General features: G+C 34.2%; 1 protein-coding gene across 1 annotated transcript; it reads left to right on the forward strand.

Moving 5' to 3' along the window:
- The first annotated feature begins 3780 nt into the window (after positions 1-3780).
- LOC136029000 (intraflagellar transport protein 46 homolog) lies at positions 3781-18104 on the forward strand. Its single transcript, XM_065707002.1, has 7 exons — positions 3781-3916; positions 10440-10615; positions 11245-11304; positions 12960-13188; positions 14280-14392; positions 15291-15418; positions 17896-18104. Exons 1-7 carry the CDS (start codon positions 3884-3886, stop codon positions 18000-18002), a joined length of 846 nt encoding a protein of 281 aa, XP_065563074.1. The 5' UTR covers positions 3781-3883; the 3' UTR covers positions 18003-18104.
- Positions 18105-18515: the final 411 nt, after the last annotated feature.

The raw sequence follows: 18515 nt of genomic DNA on the forward strand, positions 1-18515 counted from the left end.
AATTCCAAAACCGGTTCTGAGGCAATTAAAATAAATAATTTTATCAGAGCGTTTAGGGTACGAATGGCAAAATGTACGTCTTGGATCTACTTCACTTTTGCATTTCAATTTATGAATTTGGTAAAACTTTAAGGGGTAGCCTACAGCTTGAAAAGGTCCCGAAAAAAAGCAAATTACATTTAAAAAAAAAATTGGGAAAGACTATTGAATTTTCTAGATTTCAAGAAGGGCACGTACGTCCATTTAAAATCCATCTCTGAGAGACAGCTGTAACAGAACCAATATATTTCAATACACTTTTTTTACTATTATTTTCTTAGCGTGATAATTTTTTTAGTTACTGCTGAATTTATCTGTTTCAGACAACAAAAATCTACTAAAATCCTTCAAGTAGAAACGCTGAACTATGAAAAATATGCTATTTTTAAAGATGCTATAGTGTTGAAAAATACCACATTGAAATGTTATCGTATAATGTTATTGGAAAATATGTTATAGTGTCCTTAAGAGATAGTTAGAAAGGCTTATTAGACATTTTTTGGAAATTTATTGGAAAAGTATTGGAAATTTTGAAAATATTTTGCTGTTTCAGGTAAAAAACGTCCCTGACCTAAAAATCCAGGGCAGAGTGAAAAAAAGGTGACTTTATTTTTAAAAAGAAGCTTAAACACAATTTCCTTCATTAACCATCCAAAATGATTAAAATGTATTAATTTAAATAAATCGTAACATCCACATTTTGTCAAAAACAAAATTAAAAAGTATTTAGCAAATACTAAGGGCGATGGAAAAATCTCAATGTAATTTCTAAATCAACACACCATGTCCCGAAGATTCATCTGGTTCTACTTTCGTTCTTAAGGGGGATATCGTTCCCCACTAAAAATTGACAGAAAATCACTTATGTAGATAAATTTCAAAGCAAAGTTTGTTAGGTACACCTCGAAAAGATAACTTTTTGTCAGGTTTGCTACTGGCAAATCTTGGATTCAGGAGAGGATGGTGTTACTGTGGTTAGGTATGATGTCAATCCGCATACTTGCCTGATTCTAACATATACCGAGTATTTTACCAGCCAAATGTTACGCAGATGTTAGTTTTGCAGACCATATTCAGAGTCACCAAATTGCCATATTGGGCGAGGAGGTTGAAGCAAATCAAAGCTTGGAGTATCATTTCCCCAGCCAAACCTAGCAGTGTAACGAACGGTTAATAGGGAGCGACCCGTCTTACTAAAAACTTGAAATCTAAAAAGGGAAACTCATGAGAAACACTGTATACTGAAAAAAAGAACCAACTTTATGAAGATTCCATATACGTAACCACTTTCAATTTTGAGGTTACTTAAAAACAGCTATTATCATAAGCAAATATCTATACTTTTACAAAGGAGGGACATCCCCAATCACGATTGTGACCTTTTCGACAAGTCCACCATCAAATTCAGCAGATCTGAAAACTCCATGGTGGACATTTTTTTTTTTTTTTTTTTTTTTTTTTTTTTTTTTTTTTTTTTTTTTTTTTTTTTTTTTTTTTTTTTTTTTTTTTTTATCTACGAAAGCAGGATATTTCGTGTTTTTCTTGAGGACAGTCAGGGATATATGTTTTTTTTTACCTATTTCTGTCCCAATTTTCTAAATGATCACAAGTTCTCCAGATAAATGTTGATCGAAAGAGAAATGTATCCACAGCCCCCCTTTATTTGATGGAATATAATAGGTCCGAGGGTTCAATATAGTTGCTAAGAGGTGGCAGCTCACCACTTATTGCAAAAAAGTTTTAATTGTAAAATAGAAAATTACATTTCAATAATGAATAGTATGGAGGCAGGAGGGATGGGTCATCTCAAGAACATGATTATCCAAAGAGCCTCGCCCCCTAGAAAGATTAGAAAATTTTAACCTGATTTTTTTTGGCATTTCAGTCCCTCCCCTTTCCTGGCATTATATCTTAGGTGTTCACTTATTCAGGGGTGCTGGCACTGAAAAATGTTTGCAAAAACAGATTGACGGCTAATTCAAGCATTTCTTTTCGAATTTAGTTGACTTTTTCATGATGCAAATGAGATAGCGGCTCAGTAAAATACCATTATCCACCATTTTGCCAAAAAATGGTGTAAATTGTAAGGTGGTGTAAATGGTAAAATTTGTAAAAAATAGAGTGACGGCTAGTTCAAGCATTTCTTTTCGAATTATATTGACATTTTCATGAAGCAAATGAGATAGCGGCTCAGTAAACTACCATAAAATGTTGGAATGTAGAGGCGCTAGCTTTATTTTATTAGAAAGCAAGTTAGTAGAATGACGGAAAATAACGGAAAAGTGAAAGCGGCTTTCTAAAGAAAGTGTCGAATGAAATACATTCCTCAATCCAACGCTGACTCAGAAATGATAAATGTTACTCAGTCGAGAGAATAATTGTAGAATAAAATCATAAGAATATAATTATAGAATAATTCAAGCCTTTCTTTTTCAATTTATAGCGGCTCAGTAAACTACCATTATCCACCACCTCGCCAAACGGAAAACAATTTTTACCCGAATTGGACCAAAATGTCGCAAGACCAAAACACGTGAGATAGCAAGTCTGAAGCATCAAAAAACATAAGAAAAACTTTCCATTTGTCCATTGTTATAGTCCTATCTAGTCATGCGTTTCGTTCAGCAAGTTATTGAGGCAAAAAACTTACCTATTACAAATAATATAAGAAAATACCCGAGGCAAAAATCAAATTCTGCTAAAACCAAACAGTTTTGCAAATTTAAAGTCTAGAATACAATGTATAAGCCCTAGATAACATTTTAAGAAAATTAGAATCTCGTCGATAACATTATTCTCATTTAGAGAACAAAAAACAAACAACGCACAGAAAACGGAGAGACAATCAATAGAGCGGGATAGATGTGGTAGAATTAAGGGTACGAATCCTAGTTTTCTAAAAACTGTTACATACCACCCTTTGAATAATCGCATTCAACCTTCCAAAAGGACTTCTAAAACGAAGAGGCTGCTTTATTTAGAATTTCGAGGGTTCTGCATGTACTAAGTATTTGTATTTTCAGTTTAACAAAACTTCACCAGTTCATAAATATTTTATTATATCTTGGATCATATTTTTGAATTTAAAATAAATAAAAAATGAGAGGGGGTAATAAACAAAATTGAGGGGGGAGGGTCAAAAATAAAAAAAATATATGTTTCAGTTAAGAACTGTCCACAAATTCAAGAGAATCTGGATTTTGAGGGGTAATAAGACCCCTCAGGAAGAAGGAATATACCCTCCACCCTTGGTATGTCCCTGGTTTGATACACCTAATCATTTGCTGCCTGCTATTCCAAACTAATATCTGCTGTGGAAACAATTACTTATATTCTTTTCAGGGACCAAACAGGTCCCAGGGGGGGCCTGGGCTCCCTAAGGTTTTTTCAGGTGCCCTCTTTCCCTGTTTTTTTTCTTTATTTCACTCTTTTTTAGAATATATTTGTCAATTTGGTCAATTATTGGCACCTTTGTCACATTCCCCCCCCCCCCTAAGAATTTGCTCATTGGTGTCTTTGTCACAATGGGCCCACCCAACATTTTGCTCTAGATCTGCCCCTGCCAACAGTTCCTCTCTTCTTCTCAAAATTAATAATAAAGCACAAAATATTCCCTTTGTAACAGAAGAAGCATCAAGTTTAAATTCATTTTCCGTTTTTAAGACATGTTCAAGTTTTTCACTTGAAAGTTTCCAAAAGGGATCGAAGTTTTAACAGTTTCAATCTGTTACTATAGCAACTTGTCATTCTGACGATGGAAAACAAACACTGGAAGAACTCAGTCTGTCGTCTGGATGTTTGAATAGTGATTCTATTAAAGTCCCCCTTCTCTCTAGTTACGAATATGGACGATTCCTTTAGTAATTCAGAGTCTGAGGTAAGTTTAAATCAACTTGCTTGAAATTTAAGTTGAACAGTTTCTTGAATTTTAAGTTACATTATGATTGTTAATGCACCACGTCCTTATGTGTAGGCAAATGTAATTTAATAAACAATTTTGCATTTTAAGGCCCCAAAGACAAAGTTCTTTTTTTGTTTTATGAAAGTTTTTTTTTTGGGGGGGGGGGTTGATTTTATTAGCTTTGGGGCCTTAGCTTTGGTTGTTTGATTTATGAGTGCTCAAAATCTGCAAGGAATTCCTGTTAGTTGATTTCAAGTGTTGTGCGAACCACTCAGGCTTCATCTATTATGTTATCCTTTACTTTGTAGTAATGGAGTATACAGGGAGAGGTGTTAGCCAAAATTAACCTAAATATATGATTTTGTATTCCTGTAAATCTAAAATATATGAAAAAAAGGTAAAGGATACGGCATTAGACTTTACAGTCCCTACCGGCGGTGTTGATCTCCGTTTCTTGGCCCTTCAGCCAGGCAGTGCAATGGAGGGGGGGCTGGGGGCCAACCATCCTGTGCTTTCGCACACCCTTCCTGTTTACCTTCCCCAGATTTCTCCAGGTACCCATTTAGAGCTGGGTCGACTCTGCCTAAGCTTACAGAGTCACGCCACTGACTCCCGTTCCAAACTAAACAATTGGGTACACCGGGATTCGAACCTGCGTCCTCTCAAACGAAGGATCCTGAACCCAGCGCACCAATCCACTCGGCATCTAAAATATATGTATCCATGTAATCCCTATATCCTATGAATCCCAGTAAATCAAAAATAAAACATAATCACTCAAGAGTCTCTTCTTGTTAATAGAGAAAATAAACATAAAAAACAAAATATATAAATTGGGTTTTATGAATTAGTTTGTGCTAAAGATTTTAATACCATCTTAACATAGCCACACCGTAAACTATAGTGGAATATTGTCAACGGGATTTTTCACGAAAATATAGATGGGAGTAGGCTTATTAATAATTTTTTATTTAATAATTGGAAGTAAAACTATTGAGCTATTGTGTTATTTACCCACCTCACTACCGTATTCTACTTATTAAAAAAGACCAGCTCAATTAAATCTAACTACCTAAGGGACGAGACGTCATCAGCTGACTATTAATTCTGGACTAAAACGTCTTGTTTCCATCGACACATCTTTCTTCCTGGCTTTTAAATTGGCAGTTATTTTTATTTTATGTGTACTATCTTTGTTTTTGATAATTACCAAGGGGCTGTGCTTCATTTTTATTTTCTGACACCCTTGTGTTTGCTGCCATCTTTTTTAGCTGATAAGAAATATATATTCCATTATATTATTTCCATTGAATTTATTATTTTCTTTTTATGGAATATGTCTCACTCTTGTACAAGGGTAAAAAAGTAACTTTTTTACTTGGGTGAACAAGGTAAATTACCCTTCTGTACAAGGGTAAAAAAGGGTAACTTGACTTGAATTATATCGTATCTGGCCTATGTGGCTGTATTGGGGCTTCTTCTCTTCTTACCAGTCATTGGATATGGCGACAATATTCGGTTCTGTCAGATGCTAGACGCACGTGTCGGGGTAGGTTCTGGCCAGTGAAGTTGTCGCACTATTTCTTGCGAGGTCGGCCTCAAGGTCGTGTGCCATGTAAACGTCCTTCAAATGTGATTTTTTGGACTTGACTTGATGCCATTCGTTGAAGATAACCAAACAGCGGAGTTGCTGACTTCTAATTCGGTCCATGATAGCGCATGAGCGGTGGAGGAGTTTACGGAGGTATTTCATCGGAATTTATGTGATCACCGCTAAGCGACAGATGCATTTTTATTTCAAACATTGAGACTCGACGGTGCTTGCATGATATAGCACCGACCACTCAAGTTGTTCATCCATTGACGCATTGTAAAGCTGTTTTTTTTTTTCGTTAGTTCCTTTCAGGTTAGCCTGAAACAAGACAAAGAGAACTGACAGAATAGATGGGAAATGTACAATTCGGACTATTTATTTGCACATTAGGGGTGGGGGTAAAGTATTTGGACAGTGTGAAGCTAGAAAATAATTCCTACTTCACAATATGCAGAATAATTGTATGCACACCCGCTATATTTACCCCCCCCCCCCCTAATGTGCAAATATATAGGCCAAATTTGTTTCTAAAGTATTATATTTTTATCATGCTTAGGTATATTTCATTAGGATTGAGTGTCAGAAAAACAGATTCTACTATGACGAAGAATATTAGGCCGGCGCTATATCATACAAGTACCGATTCAACGTTCATTATTAGCTTTGACTGAGAAAGTTTTACTTACATACATAGCAATGGGGACTATGAGAGACTTAAAGAGTAGCCTTCAGTGGTTTTGATAGCAATTTGCTTTTCGAGATTGAAGATAGGCTCTTAAAGCTGCTGGTTGTCAGGCCAAGTCTACGTGTAATCGATTTCAAACAATCTTTAATAAAGGTTAAAAGACTGCCGACGCATACTAAAGATTCCGCATTTTCAAATTCCTCTCCATTTACGGCACCTGTATGGCACTGGATACAGAGTCTATAGACACCAGCAAGACCTCCGTTTTGGCTTTGATGACGACCACCCCGGGTGCCGTGGCTTGGGGTATGCTGCGGCTCAGGAATTGCCCTCTTTTATCCACTTTTTTACTTTGATTCAGCTTTTTTTTTTCGAGCCAAGAGGAGGCGCTGTAGTTAAATTTGACCCGAGACACCAGCAACCCTAGGAACAGCTCTGGCCACCATAAACTCAAAAGGTAAAAACCCCTCAAATCTAATAAGTTAACCAAAGTAATCGGACCAGAAAATCAATCAGCTCACAGAAATACACACTTGCCTTTATAATTTTCGACACTTTTAATTCCGGACCAAGGCATAGTGTCGTACCTCCCATAGCCTAATGAATATGGTATCCCTATGATAGGTAAAGCTTATAAATTACACGCATATTAATAAAATCATCAAGAATAAAAAAAAATTCAGACGAAAATAGTTTAAAGTAAAAGCAAAGCAGAGCGGTTTTATTGCCATCTATTTTAAAATAATTATTTGTCTAGAAGGTGCCTCTGAGTTTACAATAACATTTTGTCAAAAAGCAAATACAGAGAAGTCATTTCTCAAAGAAAGTATGGCCATAAACAAACAATTAAATGCAAGGATAATTAGAAACCATGTTCATATGGCTCTTCAGAAAAATCCTCATATAAGATAAAACAGAAAAAAAAACAAGATGCACACGTGTGCGAAAATTGATGCACTTCCCGGAGGCTTGTTAATTAGATTAACAAATGAATATTCACTTCTGTTTTCAGGGGCATATTTAAAGCTTTGGCGTTTCTAGGCCCAACTGTTTTTGCCGCTCCGTTTTTGCGAGATTTCCGAGAAAATCCCCGAAAACTGGGGGATAGTGGAAGCACTGAAAAAGAAGCAATTAACGGTCATAACCAGTGAAAGAGAGAGGTAATACCGAACTCTCAAATGCCATTCTTGGGAGGCATCTGACAGTGTATAAGTAGCCAATAGGAAAAATAGGCAACGCGGTAGTGGAGTGAATTTGTAATGATAAATCACTGCAGTCCAGTCTTTGTTAAGAAAAAAGTCGTTCAGCGACAATTTATTGCGCCCTTTGGCATTGTACACTCTTAGGTCTGGGTTTGTTGATAAATCCTTACCTTTTTATATTCTGTTTTGGAAATGCCATGCCAATTCATTCATTTTGGACCCTCCTTTTTTACCATTGTCACTAGCATCATAGCTGTGATTATTAATTCATTCAATCAAAAATAAATTTTACGCGTAGATTTCAATTGGCCGCCTTACTTTCCTACAAAATGTTATTATTCGTCATTACTTGCCCATTCATGGCTCGTCAGGAATATATAAAATCCCATTCGAAATTTTTCAAACATTGGTGACGTTGCGAAAATAGGAATATTCATCCAATCTAACCCACAAGCTGCATTTATCTCATTTAGACTAAACATTTGTGAACAAAAAAGTTAATCCATGACATTCAATTACGTCAAATCAAAATTATTTGAATTCTTACCTCCCCGCCCAAGAAAATAAGAAAGGAAACAGATATTTCAAAAATTATACTATGTTGACTATTGTAAACTTGTAATTTTTGGGCTCCTTGTCAAAATAACTGAATTCATTATAAACTTTTGACTCGTACTATTTCCTAGTTCTTGATTTTTTTATAGCTATTTTAAATCATATAAATAGAGAAAGAAAAATAAGAAAAACTGAAATGAGCATTTTGGAAACTATGAGACTCGAAAGTTAGTTTTACTACAAAGGCTAATAAAATGGAATTTGGAACTTAAGGGGAGCGTCGATTGAAATTGCGAAAAGAGAGAGGAAATTTAGGAGTTAAAATCTTAATCCATTCCCTCGTCCGATGTGTGGGGAAGATGATGAAGATATTTTTAATTTTCGGGGGAATTCTAAGGAATTGGCGGATCTAAGAAATGAGTGTTTTCCCTTAGTGATGATAGATAGAAGGTTGGTGGAAGACTGTAGGATCACGAGTTAAAATGACACTAAGGAATCTGGCTAGGTTGGTTGAAAGAGGGCTGATACATCGTGAAAGTTGTATCTTTTTATAAATAATTTCGTGAAGATTCATATATAAGTACGTTTTTTCTTTTTAATTTATTTGTGTTTTTCTTATTGGTTTTGTAATGTTTATGTTCTCTCTTTTTTTTTCCTATGGCCCAATGGTTTTTTTGGAAATATATACATATATACATAGGCTAATGAATCCTTGCAGAAGCTCATCCCCCCCCAAAAAAAAAATTGTGTTAAATAAGAAATTTTTCGTGATTATTTTTTCTCAAAAATTTTTAAGTTTTTTTTAACTTATAGTACGCTAAGCATATCTTACAAAGCTTATTTTTCCCACGCTATTTTAAAGTAAGTTAGTAGTGTTTCCGTGAAAGTTGCACTGTGTCTGAGAAAAAAAGTATTTCATAATATTGCTTTCTATACAAATGTATTGTAGAAAATGATAAAGACGCACTTGTCAGAACTCGCAAGTTTTATATGATTAACCCCTTTTCGAAAATCAGACGAAATTTCTCTTGCTTGTAGCTTTTGATGGATAACACGAAATTCAACGAATTTTATATATTTATAACCACTATGAAAATAAAAAATTCTTTTGATGCATCTATTCTTATAAAAATTTCGTTTCCAAGAGTTTCATTTAATATTGGGCTGAGTCGCTCCTTAGTTACAGTTCGTTACCACAAACTGTAAACGTACCACTGTTTGATTGACTGACAGCTCTTCTTTATCTTGGAAGTAACCTCTAATATGAAAATGCAGTTCCGATTAATTTTGACTTCAACTTAGCTCTATCTTCATAATTTCCAAATTTAAACAGGCCTAGGCTGAAACTCAGACTAACCTAGATTGTGAAAAAAAGAAAGCGATCTTGCTCATGTTTTTCTTTGTTCCTTAGCGTAAACAGCAAAAGAAAAGAAACACCATGCTAGAGCATGTAAATTAATATATCTAGAAAAAAAAGGGCTAAAACAGCTCAGATCGGTTTAAAATCTAAATAAGTGGGACCTCTGAATTGAAAGAGTTATTATTTGTACGTTTTATAGATATTAATAATCAACATTGAAGTAAACCACACAAAGTTCTTATTCATATTGATTTTCTAGTAATTTATGACTTTCTCTTATTAGACCAAATTGATTGGAAGTTTCTTGACATGGACTTAACTCTGTGTGAACATTTTTTTTTTAATTGGTTCTGTTGTAAATCCTGATGGATGTTTAAAAAACGTACATTTTACGTGAATTGCTTATTTTTTTTTAAGCATGGTAAGTCATAAAAGAAATGTTTCTAGATGCGTTAAGAGTAAGGTCAGGAAACTGTACTTCTAAAATGATGTTGTCTTTTATTCAACTAAATGAATTATTTGATTAAGGATTTTATCTACTGAAACAAGGAAAGTTACTTTTTTTATTCTGCAATTCGGCTGCATAAATTTAAAAAGCTTTTTAGTCGTTTTTTTTGTTATATTTTCATTCAATTTAAATTTTATCAGATTTTATTGTTTCAAGCTGAAATATGTACACAATCCTGTTTAAACCAAATATATTATATCGACTGTGTCAGTCTGTTCTGTAATGTCTTATACAAAAGACCCTAAATATACCTATTTTAAGTGATTTCCATGCGTCGTTTCTTTGTGGGCAGAATGCAATAAATATAGCCAACATAGATTATAACCAATACCTATAACAAAATAACCAAACTAATAATTATGTTCATTCTGACCACAGATATCTGAATCACCAAGAACCTTCTGAACGCATATTAAATGACTTTTAAGGTCTACTGCTGTAACATATTTACTCACAGTTCAACGTCTTCTGGGTAGTACAACAATTTGTGTCGATTCATATATTTTAGTCCATCTATCACAGATTTTGATTCAGTTGAAGCACTTTCCAGAAATAATAATTTCCATCGGATCTCAATTCTTTTTTTCTACATCAGGCTATGGAAATGCAAGAAAAAGCATCAGTTTCACGCCCAAAATCAGGAACATCTAGGAAATCTATGGTCGGTATGGCAGCTAGTAGCAATCCAATTGTTGACGTTACATCTGTTCCCTTTATTCGACAGGTTCGACCTCTATCAAGAGCTGGGAGGGGAAACAGTGCATACGATAGGCAAGCTGCTTTGTTTACTTATTATTTTATTCATTGTTTGTGTCTAAACAAAATGTGATAGAATTGAAAGATAAGGGATCTAGCCAAATAGTAGCATGATATGCCACAGCCATGATTTCGTGTTATTAAATTTTCTATTAGGAAAAATATATGTTAATTTGGTACTTGTATTATATACCAACTACCTAATGTTCCTCTAATATGTTTCTCTGACGCTCAATCGTAATGAAATTTACCAAATTAAGATAAAAATATAATACTTTAGAAACAAATTTGGGCTATTTATTTGCGAATTAATGAAACTAAAGAAACTAACGAAAAAAAACCCCCTGTTTTTATAATGTGTCAATGAATGAACAACTTAAGCGGTAGGGGGTTTATGACACAATTACCCTTGATTTTATTCCCTTTTTGTTTTTACGATTTCTTTTTTTTGCAACGATTTATAAGTAAGGAACTGGGAAATTAAATCTATGCTTACTTAGTGATTATTTAATTACAGCCGAGGCCATGGACTCCGTGTTGGCTGGCACCAACGGTAATGGAATATTGACTTGCATGGAAAAGAGTTACCAAAACCTTTTGCTAGCAATTAATTCTCAGTAATTCATAATCGTTAATTTTTTCAGGGAGCTATTCAGCAATATTGTCACTGGAGATATTGAAGAATATTTTGAATACCTAGAAATGTAAGTTCACTTTCCGACAAAATATTTTTTGTGCATAGTATTTATAACGATCAGACACGTAAACATGGATTTATTTGGGGAGGGCGAATTAAAAATATTTCTGTAAAATACAGAAAATTTCAGAACATACAGAAACAATAGTAAAGAATGCAAACAATGTGTTTACAGCTGAAAGTATAAAAAAAACATACGTAAATAATCATGACAATATTTTGAAATATAGGGGGCGGAGAAAGACAGCAACGACCTGCAGTTTGAAGTCATCTATATCTATGTTGATAATAATGTACAGTTCAGTAGTTTTGAAATTTATTCTATAGATTTTACGAAAATATTCTTCAAAAAATTAAGTAAAATGTTTGCCTCTAATCCGTTTGTCTCATTTTATTGAGCTTAAATTTTTCTTTTACTAAACAATTGCTAAATTTAATTCCCTTGTTCAGTTTGATGGCAAACTAATTTTTAAAAGCTGACAAATTGTAGGAACAATTTACAACTCGAGTTCAGCTTATTAATTTATTTTTCTTGTTTCACCTGAAGTACCGTTAGAAAAGATTTGAAATCATTTATACTCACTGTCGTCATTTATTTACAAGTTAATTGTTATTCATAAAATACAAAGCTTTTTATCCACAAAAATAAATTACTTGCTGCAGTAATGGCCTAAATCTGATTTTCTAAGCTATGTTCAAGAAAATCCCCTCTTGAACATGGAGTCAAATTTAAATGTATTGCACTTGATAAATATTAACTGCTTACCCTTTTTAAGACTACAACTAAATCTGGTGACATGCATGTCATTGGTGAAAAACAAAATTAATTAAATTTTCTTACAATTTATCCCAAAAATTTTATCATTAATGTATCATAGAATTTTAATTGAAAAATTATTCTAAATTCAAAAACAAAGTCAGAATTTAGCTTAGAAAAGGTAGCACTTATTTTCTTCTTTTATTTTTGGCATTATTCATTCAAGAATATTCACTCAAGACTCACTGTTTTGACTAAACATCCAAGTCAACGTACAAGGTGCCCCAAAGTATGACCCCTTACTAAGAAATATTTCAGGAGCAAACTCAATTGATAGCTCTAAAATTGGTGTTAAATGCAGATTTAAAAGAGAGACGACTCTTTTCTTCTATTAGATTCTGAAAGTTCTGGGTATTATTACTTAAACTGAGTAATTTATGTTGGATCAAGGAGTTTATTTGACACTACGCAATTGTTATTTATTTGAAGAACTATACATAGGTCACTCAGCTTTGAGACCAATAAGCCATGGCCTGTACTCACCTATTGGCCAATAAAATCCTGAGTATCAACTTGAGCAGCTTCACTAAAAAGTAATAGAGAACTTACAAGAGTGGAAACTTGCGCTAATGGTGACTAAATCATCGATGCAATTCAAACTTTGACATTTCTTGGCCTTTTTCCAGTGCAATGATGATCAAAATAGTGTAATTAGCAAAGTTAATGTAGTAATAAGTGCCTGATCTCTAGTGATAAGTGACAGAATTACAGATTGAAAAAATGCCAAGAAATGCCAGAATGCTAGATGGCATTGATGATTATTTTTAAGTACTAGCGCCAGTTTACACTGTTAAATGTTGCCCATACTCTCTTAGCTTCGCTCTAAAGTATCTTTAAAATTGCAGCTTTGAGCCTGAGCCAATAGATTTTGAGCCTCGCCTGTGCCCTTTTGTTCCTGATTATATCCCATCTATTGGAAGTGTTGACCCTATAATTAAGGTGACAAAGCCATATGGAGGCAAAGAGGAGCTTGGCATTCTAATACTGGATGAGCCCTGCCTACCCCAAAGTGACCCTGCAATATTGGCACTACAGCTTAGATCTCTATCCCAACACTTAAATGATACTAATATGGTAAGTCGATATACTGTAAACCACGATATTTTATTAAAAGATCGAACTTTGATACTTTTAAGATATGTCTGGTCAGAAGACCTTTTCATCAAGACGTGTGTTCATGTCCGTTTTTTATGATATGAGTTTTTTATGATAAGTAAAAACTGTCTTGTTTACTTTCTTCTATTTATGTTTCGCTTTTTTCTATTCCTTTATAGCCATTTTTTCGGACACGGAAGTCCCTTGAGCTTACTTCATTACACACTAAGTAAACCAACATTTGCTCATCTTGATTAAGGGCGTCCTAGCTGAGTGGTTAGCACCCTAGACTTTAAGTCCGCGAGGACAGAGTTCCAGTCCTTGTGCCGCAAGTTATTTGGTTTGAAACGGGGTCAGTGGCATGGCTCTGTAAGCTCAACGAGAGTCAACCCTAAGTAGGTAACTGGAAGTATCTGGGGAGGGTAAACAGGAGGGATGTGCAAAAGCATAGCCAACCCTGCATTTCACTTCCTGGCCCAAGGGCCCTGAAACTGTGTTCAGCACCACCGGTAGAAACTGTAAATTCCAATACCGTATTCTTTACCATATTTATATTTCTTGCTTTGACTTATCTTTGCCAAGATTTTGCGTTGTTTAGCCTAAAGAGAATAGATCGAACTTTCAGCCAAAATCAGTTAAAACACTAGCCAATTACTCTTTGTAAGATCAACCATTTATTCTAATTTTCGAGATCCTATTCGATTTTTAGTTGAGATGGCGTAGTCGGTCAGAAGCTCCAGAAAAAAAAAATATCGAAGTAGGACTGATCGTGAACTTTCTAAATTCTAAGGCAGATTTCAGAAACTTCATTTGATTCTTTATTTAAACTCAAACCAATTAGTTAAATCTCAGTCTATTCATTGTATTGTAATTTACTGATTAAATAGTCATTTACTGATTTGAAACAATACTTGATCTCCATGAAAAATATAATAAGTAGACTTACCGCACATTGGCAAACGGCAAGAAAATATTTGTCTAACAAAATACCTTTCCCAAATTAACTAGAATATAGTTTTAAAAATCAGTTGTCAAGAAGCTGTCTTCTAATGAAAAAACCTACTTTACAGGTAGTGAAACATGTAAACGATATTGACAAGGAATCAAACATAATCAATACTTGGATCAAAGAAGTGACCGATCTACACAAAGCTAATCCTGTGCCAACTTTCCGTCTACCCGAGTAAGGAGCAATTTAAACTTATATAGTCTTTTCCTGGTGGTGTTCAATGAAGTCTTAAAAAGGGTATTTGTAGGCCCAAATTTCCACCTTTCAGACAAAGCCCCCCCCCCCAATGATAGTTGTAAGGATGCGCATTTTTAGGGGAGCTTAATAGTCTTGAAGCATTTTTTTTTTAAGAATGCCAATCTCCGAATGAAATATAGGGCTTGTGGAATGTGGGTGGCTATAAATCCCTAGACTCTTTCATCACTTTCTCTGGGTTTGTCCATATCACATAGTAAGTACGTTTCAAGGATAGAAATCCACAGTTTTGTAGTTTTTATATCAGGCGTTTTATTTTTAATCTGTTTTTAGACAGAAAAATTAAAGCGTCATGTTAACCACATGCACTAATTCTTTTGTAGGTTTCAATCCAGAGATTTTAGTTAAGTGATTCATTGGTAAGACCTTTGACATCTGTAAAGTTTGTAAATATTCCTGTCAGGACTACTATTTTCTAGAGGCTGAGATATCGTGGGTAAAGACTCCATCCCTTTTTGTCCACCTAACTGAACATATTTTCCTTTTTACTATGTTCTGTAAAGCTTATGACACGTTTAAATAATTACTCTGCTGAGTTCCGTGACAACTCTACTCCAATTCAGGTAATATACCTTCAGTTTCGAAGTACAAGCTTCCAAAATAAATTATAAGTGTATTAAGGTAGCAAAAAACTGAAAAAGAGACAGAGAGGGGGAGGGAGGAAGGGAGAGTGAGTGAGTGAGAGGGAGAGAGGGGGGCTCGATCTTTAAGTTTGTATGAACCTGCATATATTCATTAAAAATTTGTTTCATTTTTTTTTTCATTGAGTCTGTTCCTAGTAAATAGAATTTACCAATTTTACTTGTTTATTTGACAGGAGTATGCCGTCTATCGAATCACTACTAGAGCCTTTTAGTCCAGAGGACACTGTGCTCCTTAAGGAAGAAGGGATTCCCTTTTCACTAGACGATTGTACGACAGAACAACTCTTCAAAAATATTTGTGGTAGGTACTTCTCAGATAAGGGAGATAAAACTTAGCTTATTATATTGGAAAAATAGTGATTGAATTTGTCCCGATACTTGGAGAACATTATAATGTCGACTGAGCAAGTTAAAAAAAATTTTACTTGTTTTTTTCTTGTTTATTGTCATATATTACTTTTTTACCAGTTGGTGCTTAAACATATTTCTACAACCAATGTGGAACTAGGCTTTTTTTTTACACACCAAGTTATTATCCTTCATATTAGAAAGTGTTGCAGTATCAACTCCATTCCAAAAATATGGCTTACCATGACAGGAACAATAAGCATAAATACTAATATTCATTAACAGAATACTAATTCCATTTTAAACAATTCAAGTGCATAAACATTTGTTAACATTGACAACATATAATCATATAACATATTTAAAATCATATAACATATTTAAAACTCATAAAACAAATTAACAAACATATAATTTTCCCAAATTGTTACAGCATCTTACCCATTTCGACAGGAGCCCATAATTTTTCAACTCATGGCTCAAGACTCTTAGTACAGAGGGCAATTAGCATTTAAAGGACAAAGATATTTACTTTTCACCAGACAACGGTACGATTTAGTCCTGTACCGTTGGCGCAGTTAGTCCTGTGGTGGCGCAGTAGTGTTGATCTCTTCATGACAATGGGGACTCGGAGTTCAATCTCAACTGGAGCAACCCACCACAGAGAGCAGAATTTGAACACTGGTGATAATATAATAAAAAACCGTCTCCATAATAATTCAAAAAAGAAGAAGAAGAAAACTATACGATAGCGCCACCATCAAAATATTTGTGGCGCGCCTCATGTAAGTAAACTTTTCTAACCAAATTCAGAAAATTAATTACCAATTTCAATTCGCTGCGCATAAGGGTGATTTTACTAGGAAGACCTCAATTGGATAATATATGAAAAAGCTTCTGTCTTTCAAGCTAAAAACGGACCTAAATAATGATCTTACCTATATTACCAAGTAACAAGCTTTTACTAATTCCCTTTAAACTATACTTTTCCTTTGATTCCTTTTTTTTTAATTATGTAGTTGCTGCTTAGATATGCTTCTACAGTCGACGAGGAGCTTAGATTTACTTGACATATTGAGCTTTTGTTTCTTACGTCCATCAAATGTTATGGTTTCAAGTCAATTTCGAAAATTCTCTATTCCAAGAGGGTCGATGACAATCGAGATAAAAATAAAATATCCGTTGAAAATATTTAAGTGAACAAGTATTTATGGGAACCTGACAGTTAAATTACAAGAGGGAATTGGTCCAATAGTTAAAAGCGATTGTCAAAAATTACCATGTCTGTCAATTACCGTAGTCGAGTCTGTTCCAACGACAATAAAAATTTTATTTTAGCTATTACGAGTGAATTAACAATTTTTCTTTCGAGAAAAATTGTAATTTAAGAATGACAGTCACTGACAATCACCAAGTAAAACCATATGAAAATTGTCATTCAACTGCCATTCTAGATTAACAAGTCTGTTTGCACCAACAATAAAGAGCGTATTTTATATATCCAGATTGAGGTTTCAACAATTCTTCTTGGAAGCAAAATTGTAGTTTGAAAACGTAGTTTTAATAGGAACAATAATCACCCAGCTCATGAATCATTCTCTTGCAGTGACAATCTCCTAATGTCTTTAAGAATCTAGATAGTCAATTAAAAACACATTTATGAATGAATTAAACATGAAGCCTCCAAGAATGTTGTTGTTTATTATGTTGTTCTTATTGGTAAAGCTGGAGGGCCAGGTATTTTTTGCGCTACTCTTTTACATCACTCCATCACAATGTTTTGAATGAGTGTTGAATCTTCTTTTGAAGGAGAAAGCAGAAAAAAAAATTTCACAGGAAACGTTCCCAGGAAGATCTCAGCCTCAAGATAGCTGGACGGAGCTTTGTGTCTTCGTGTCCATCTTATCGCAAATTTGCGTAGTTTACCGTTTTGTTCAATTTTTGAATGGTTAAAGAAAATCTTCATCAGTACTTTGGAAATACACAATAGTTGCAGTAGCTCTATAAAAAGCTTCCATATTTGCTTCCTAGATCACATTCGTTCCGTCTGTATTTGACAGTTATTTGTATTGAGGTTGTTGCTCTTGATAAGTTTTACATTCTTCTAAAGTAAACAAAAAATTAACATGGGTTAACCAACAAAAAATTATTTTTTGCTTTGTCCCAAAGCCCACAGACCTATTTCTAACCATATTTGGGGACTATAATTTTCCATCATTTTTCCTGTCCCAGCCTAACTTTTTGAGAAACAGGAAAAAGTAGTTGAAAAGCGTTTCAAATGAATAATATTTAGACAGTTTATGTGAACATTAATAACAAGAAAAAACCTTAATAAATAAGTAAAAAGTTCAATGGTAAACCCTTATTTTAAATTCATCAATTCAACAATTTGGACTATAAGAAGTTTTAAAAAAGATCATTTACTTTCAGATTTGTTTGGAATACCTACTCTTGGCTCATCCAAGGCTGCCTTGTTTCAGCTATTTTCACTATACATCCACATTCAAAGACGAAGGCAATTCGACAACTCAATGTGAAGAGATAGAGACTGCTATAAATTTTGCAGTAATATTGAGAGGAACAAGACTAATTTGAATGCTCCTATAGTATCCAGCATGAATACATGTTTAAAGTTAGAATCGCACTGTTCATTGAACTAGTAAGTCCGGGAAGATGGCATATCTTCCTCAGATAATAGTATTCTTTTTCATAGTGCTACAGACAGGTGGTTCAGTCCCAACTGGTAAAAAAAATTAGAAAGTAAAAAAAATTAGAAAGAATTTAGCACGAAACTACTATAAACCATAGACGGCACTCTATGATATCTATATTGAAGCTAAGGCTCCAGTAAAATAAGTTGTCTACCTTCAAGGCATGGCTTATATAAAGTTGTGAAATTTGCAACAATCCAACCCGTTCACAATAAAGATCTAGCCAGATAAATAGCTGTATTTAGTTAAAGGCCAAGTTCAATTGAATTCACTAAACAAGCCTTTCGAGACAACATTTGAAAATTACGTCATTGGCTTATTTCAGTTATCGCCAGATCC

Source organism: Artemia franciscana, chromosome 7 (assembly GCF_032884065.1).
Source record: "Artemia franciscana chromosome 7, ASM3288406v1, whole genome shotgun sequence".
Taxonomy (NCBI): Eukaryota; Metazoa; Arthropoda; class Branchiopoda; order Anostraca; family Artemiidae; genus Artemia; species Artemia franciscana.

Coding starts and splice junctions, on each gene's coding strand:
- LOC136029000 (XM_065707002.1), top strand. CDS start 3,884: ATGGACGATTCCTTTAGTAATTCAGAGTCTGAG. Junction 3,917..10,439: donor TTAGTAATTCAGAGTCTGAG/GTAAGTTTAAAT, acceptor TTTCTACATCAG/GCTATGGAAATGCAAGAAAA. Junction 15,419..17,895: donor ACTCTTCAAAAATATTTGTG/GTAGGTACTTCT, acceptor ATTTACTTTCAG/ATTTGTTTGGAATACCTACT.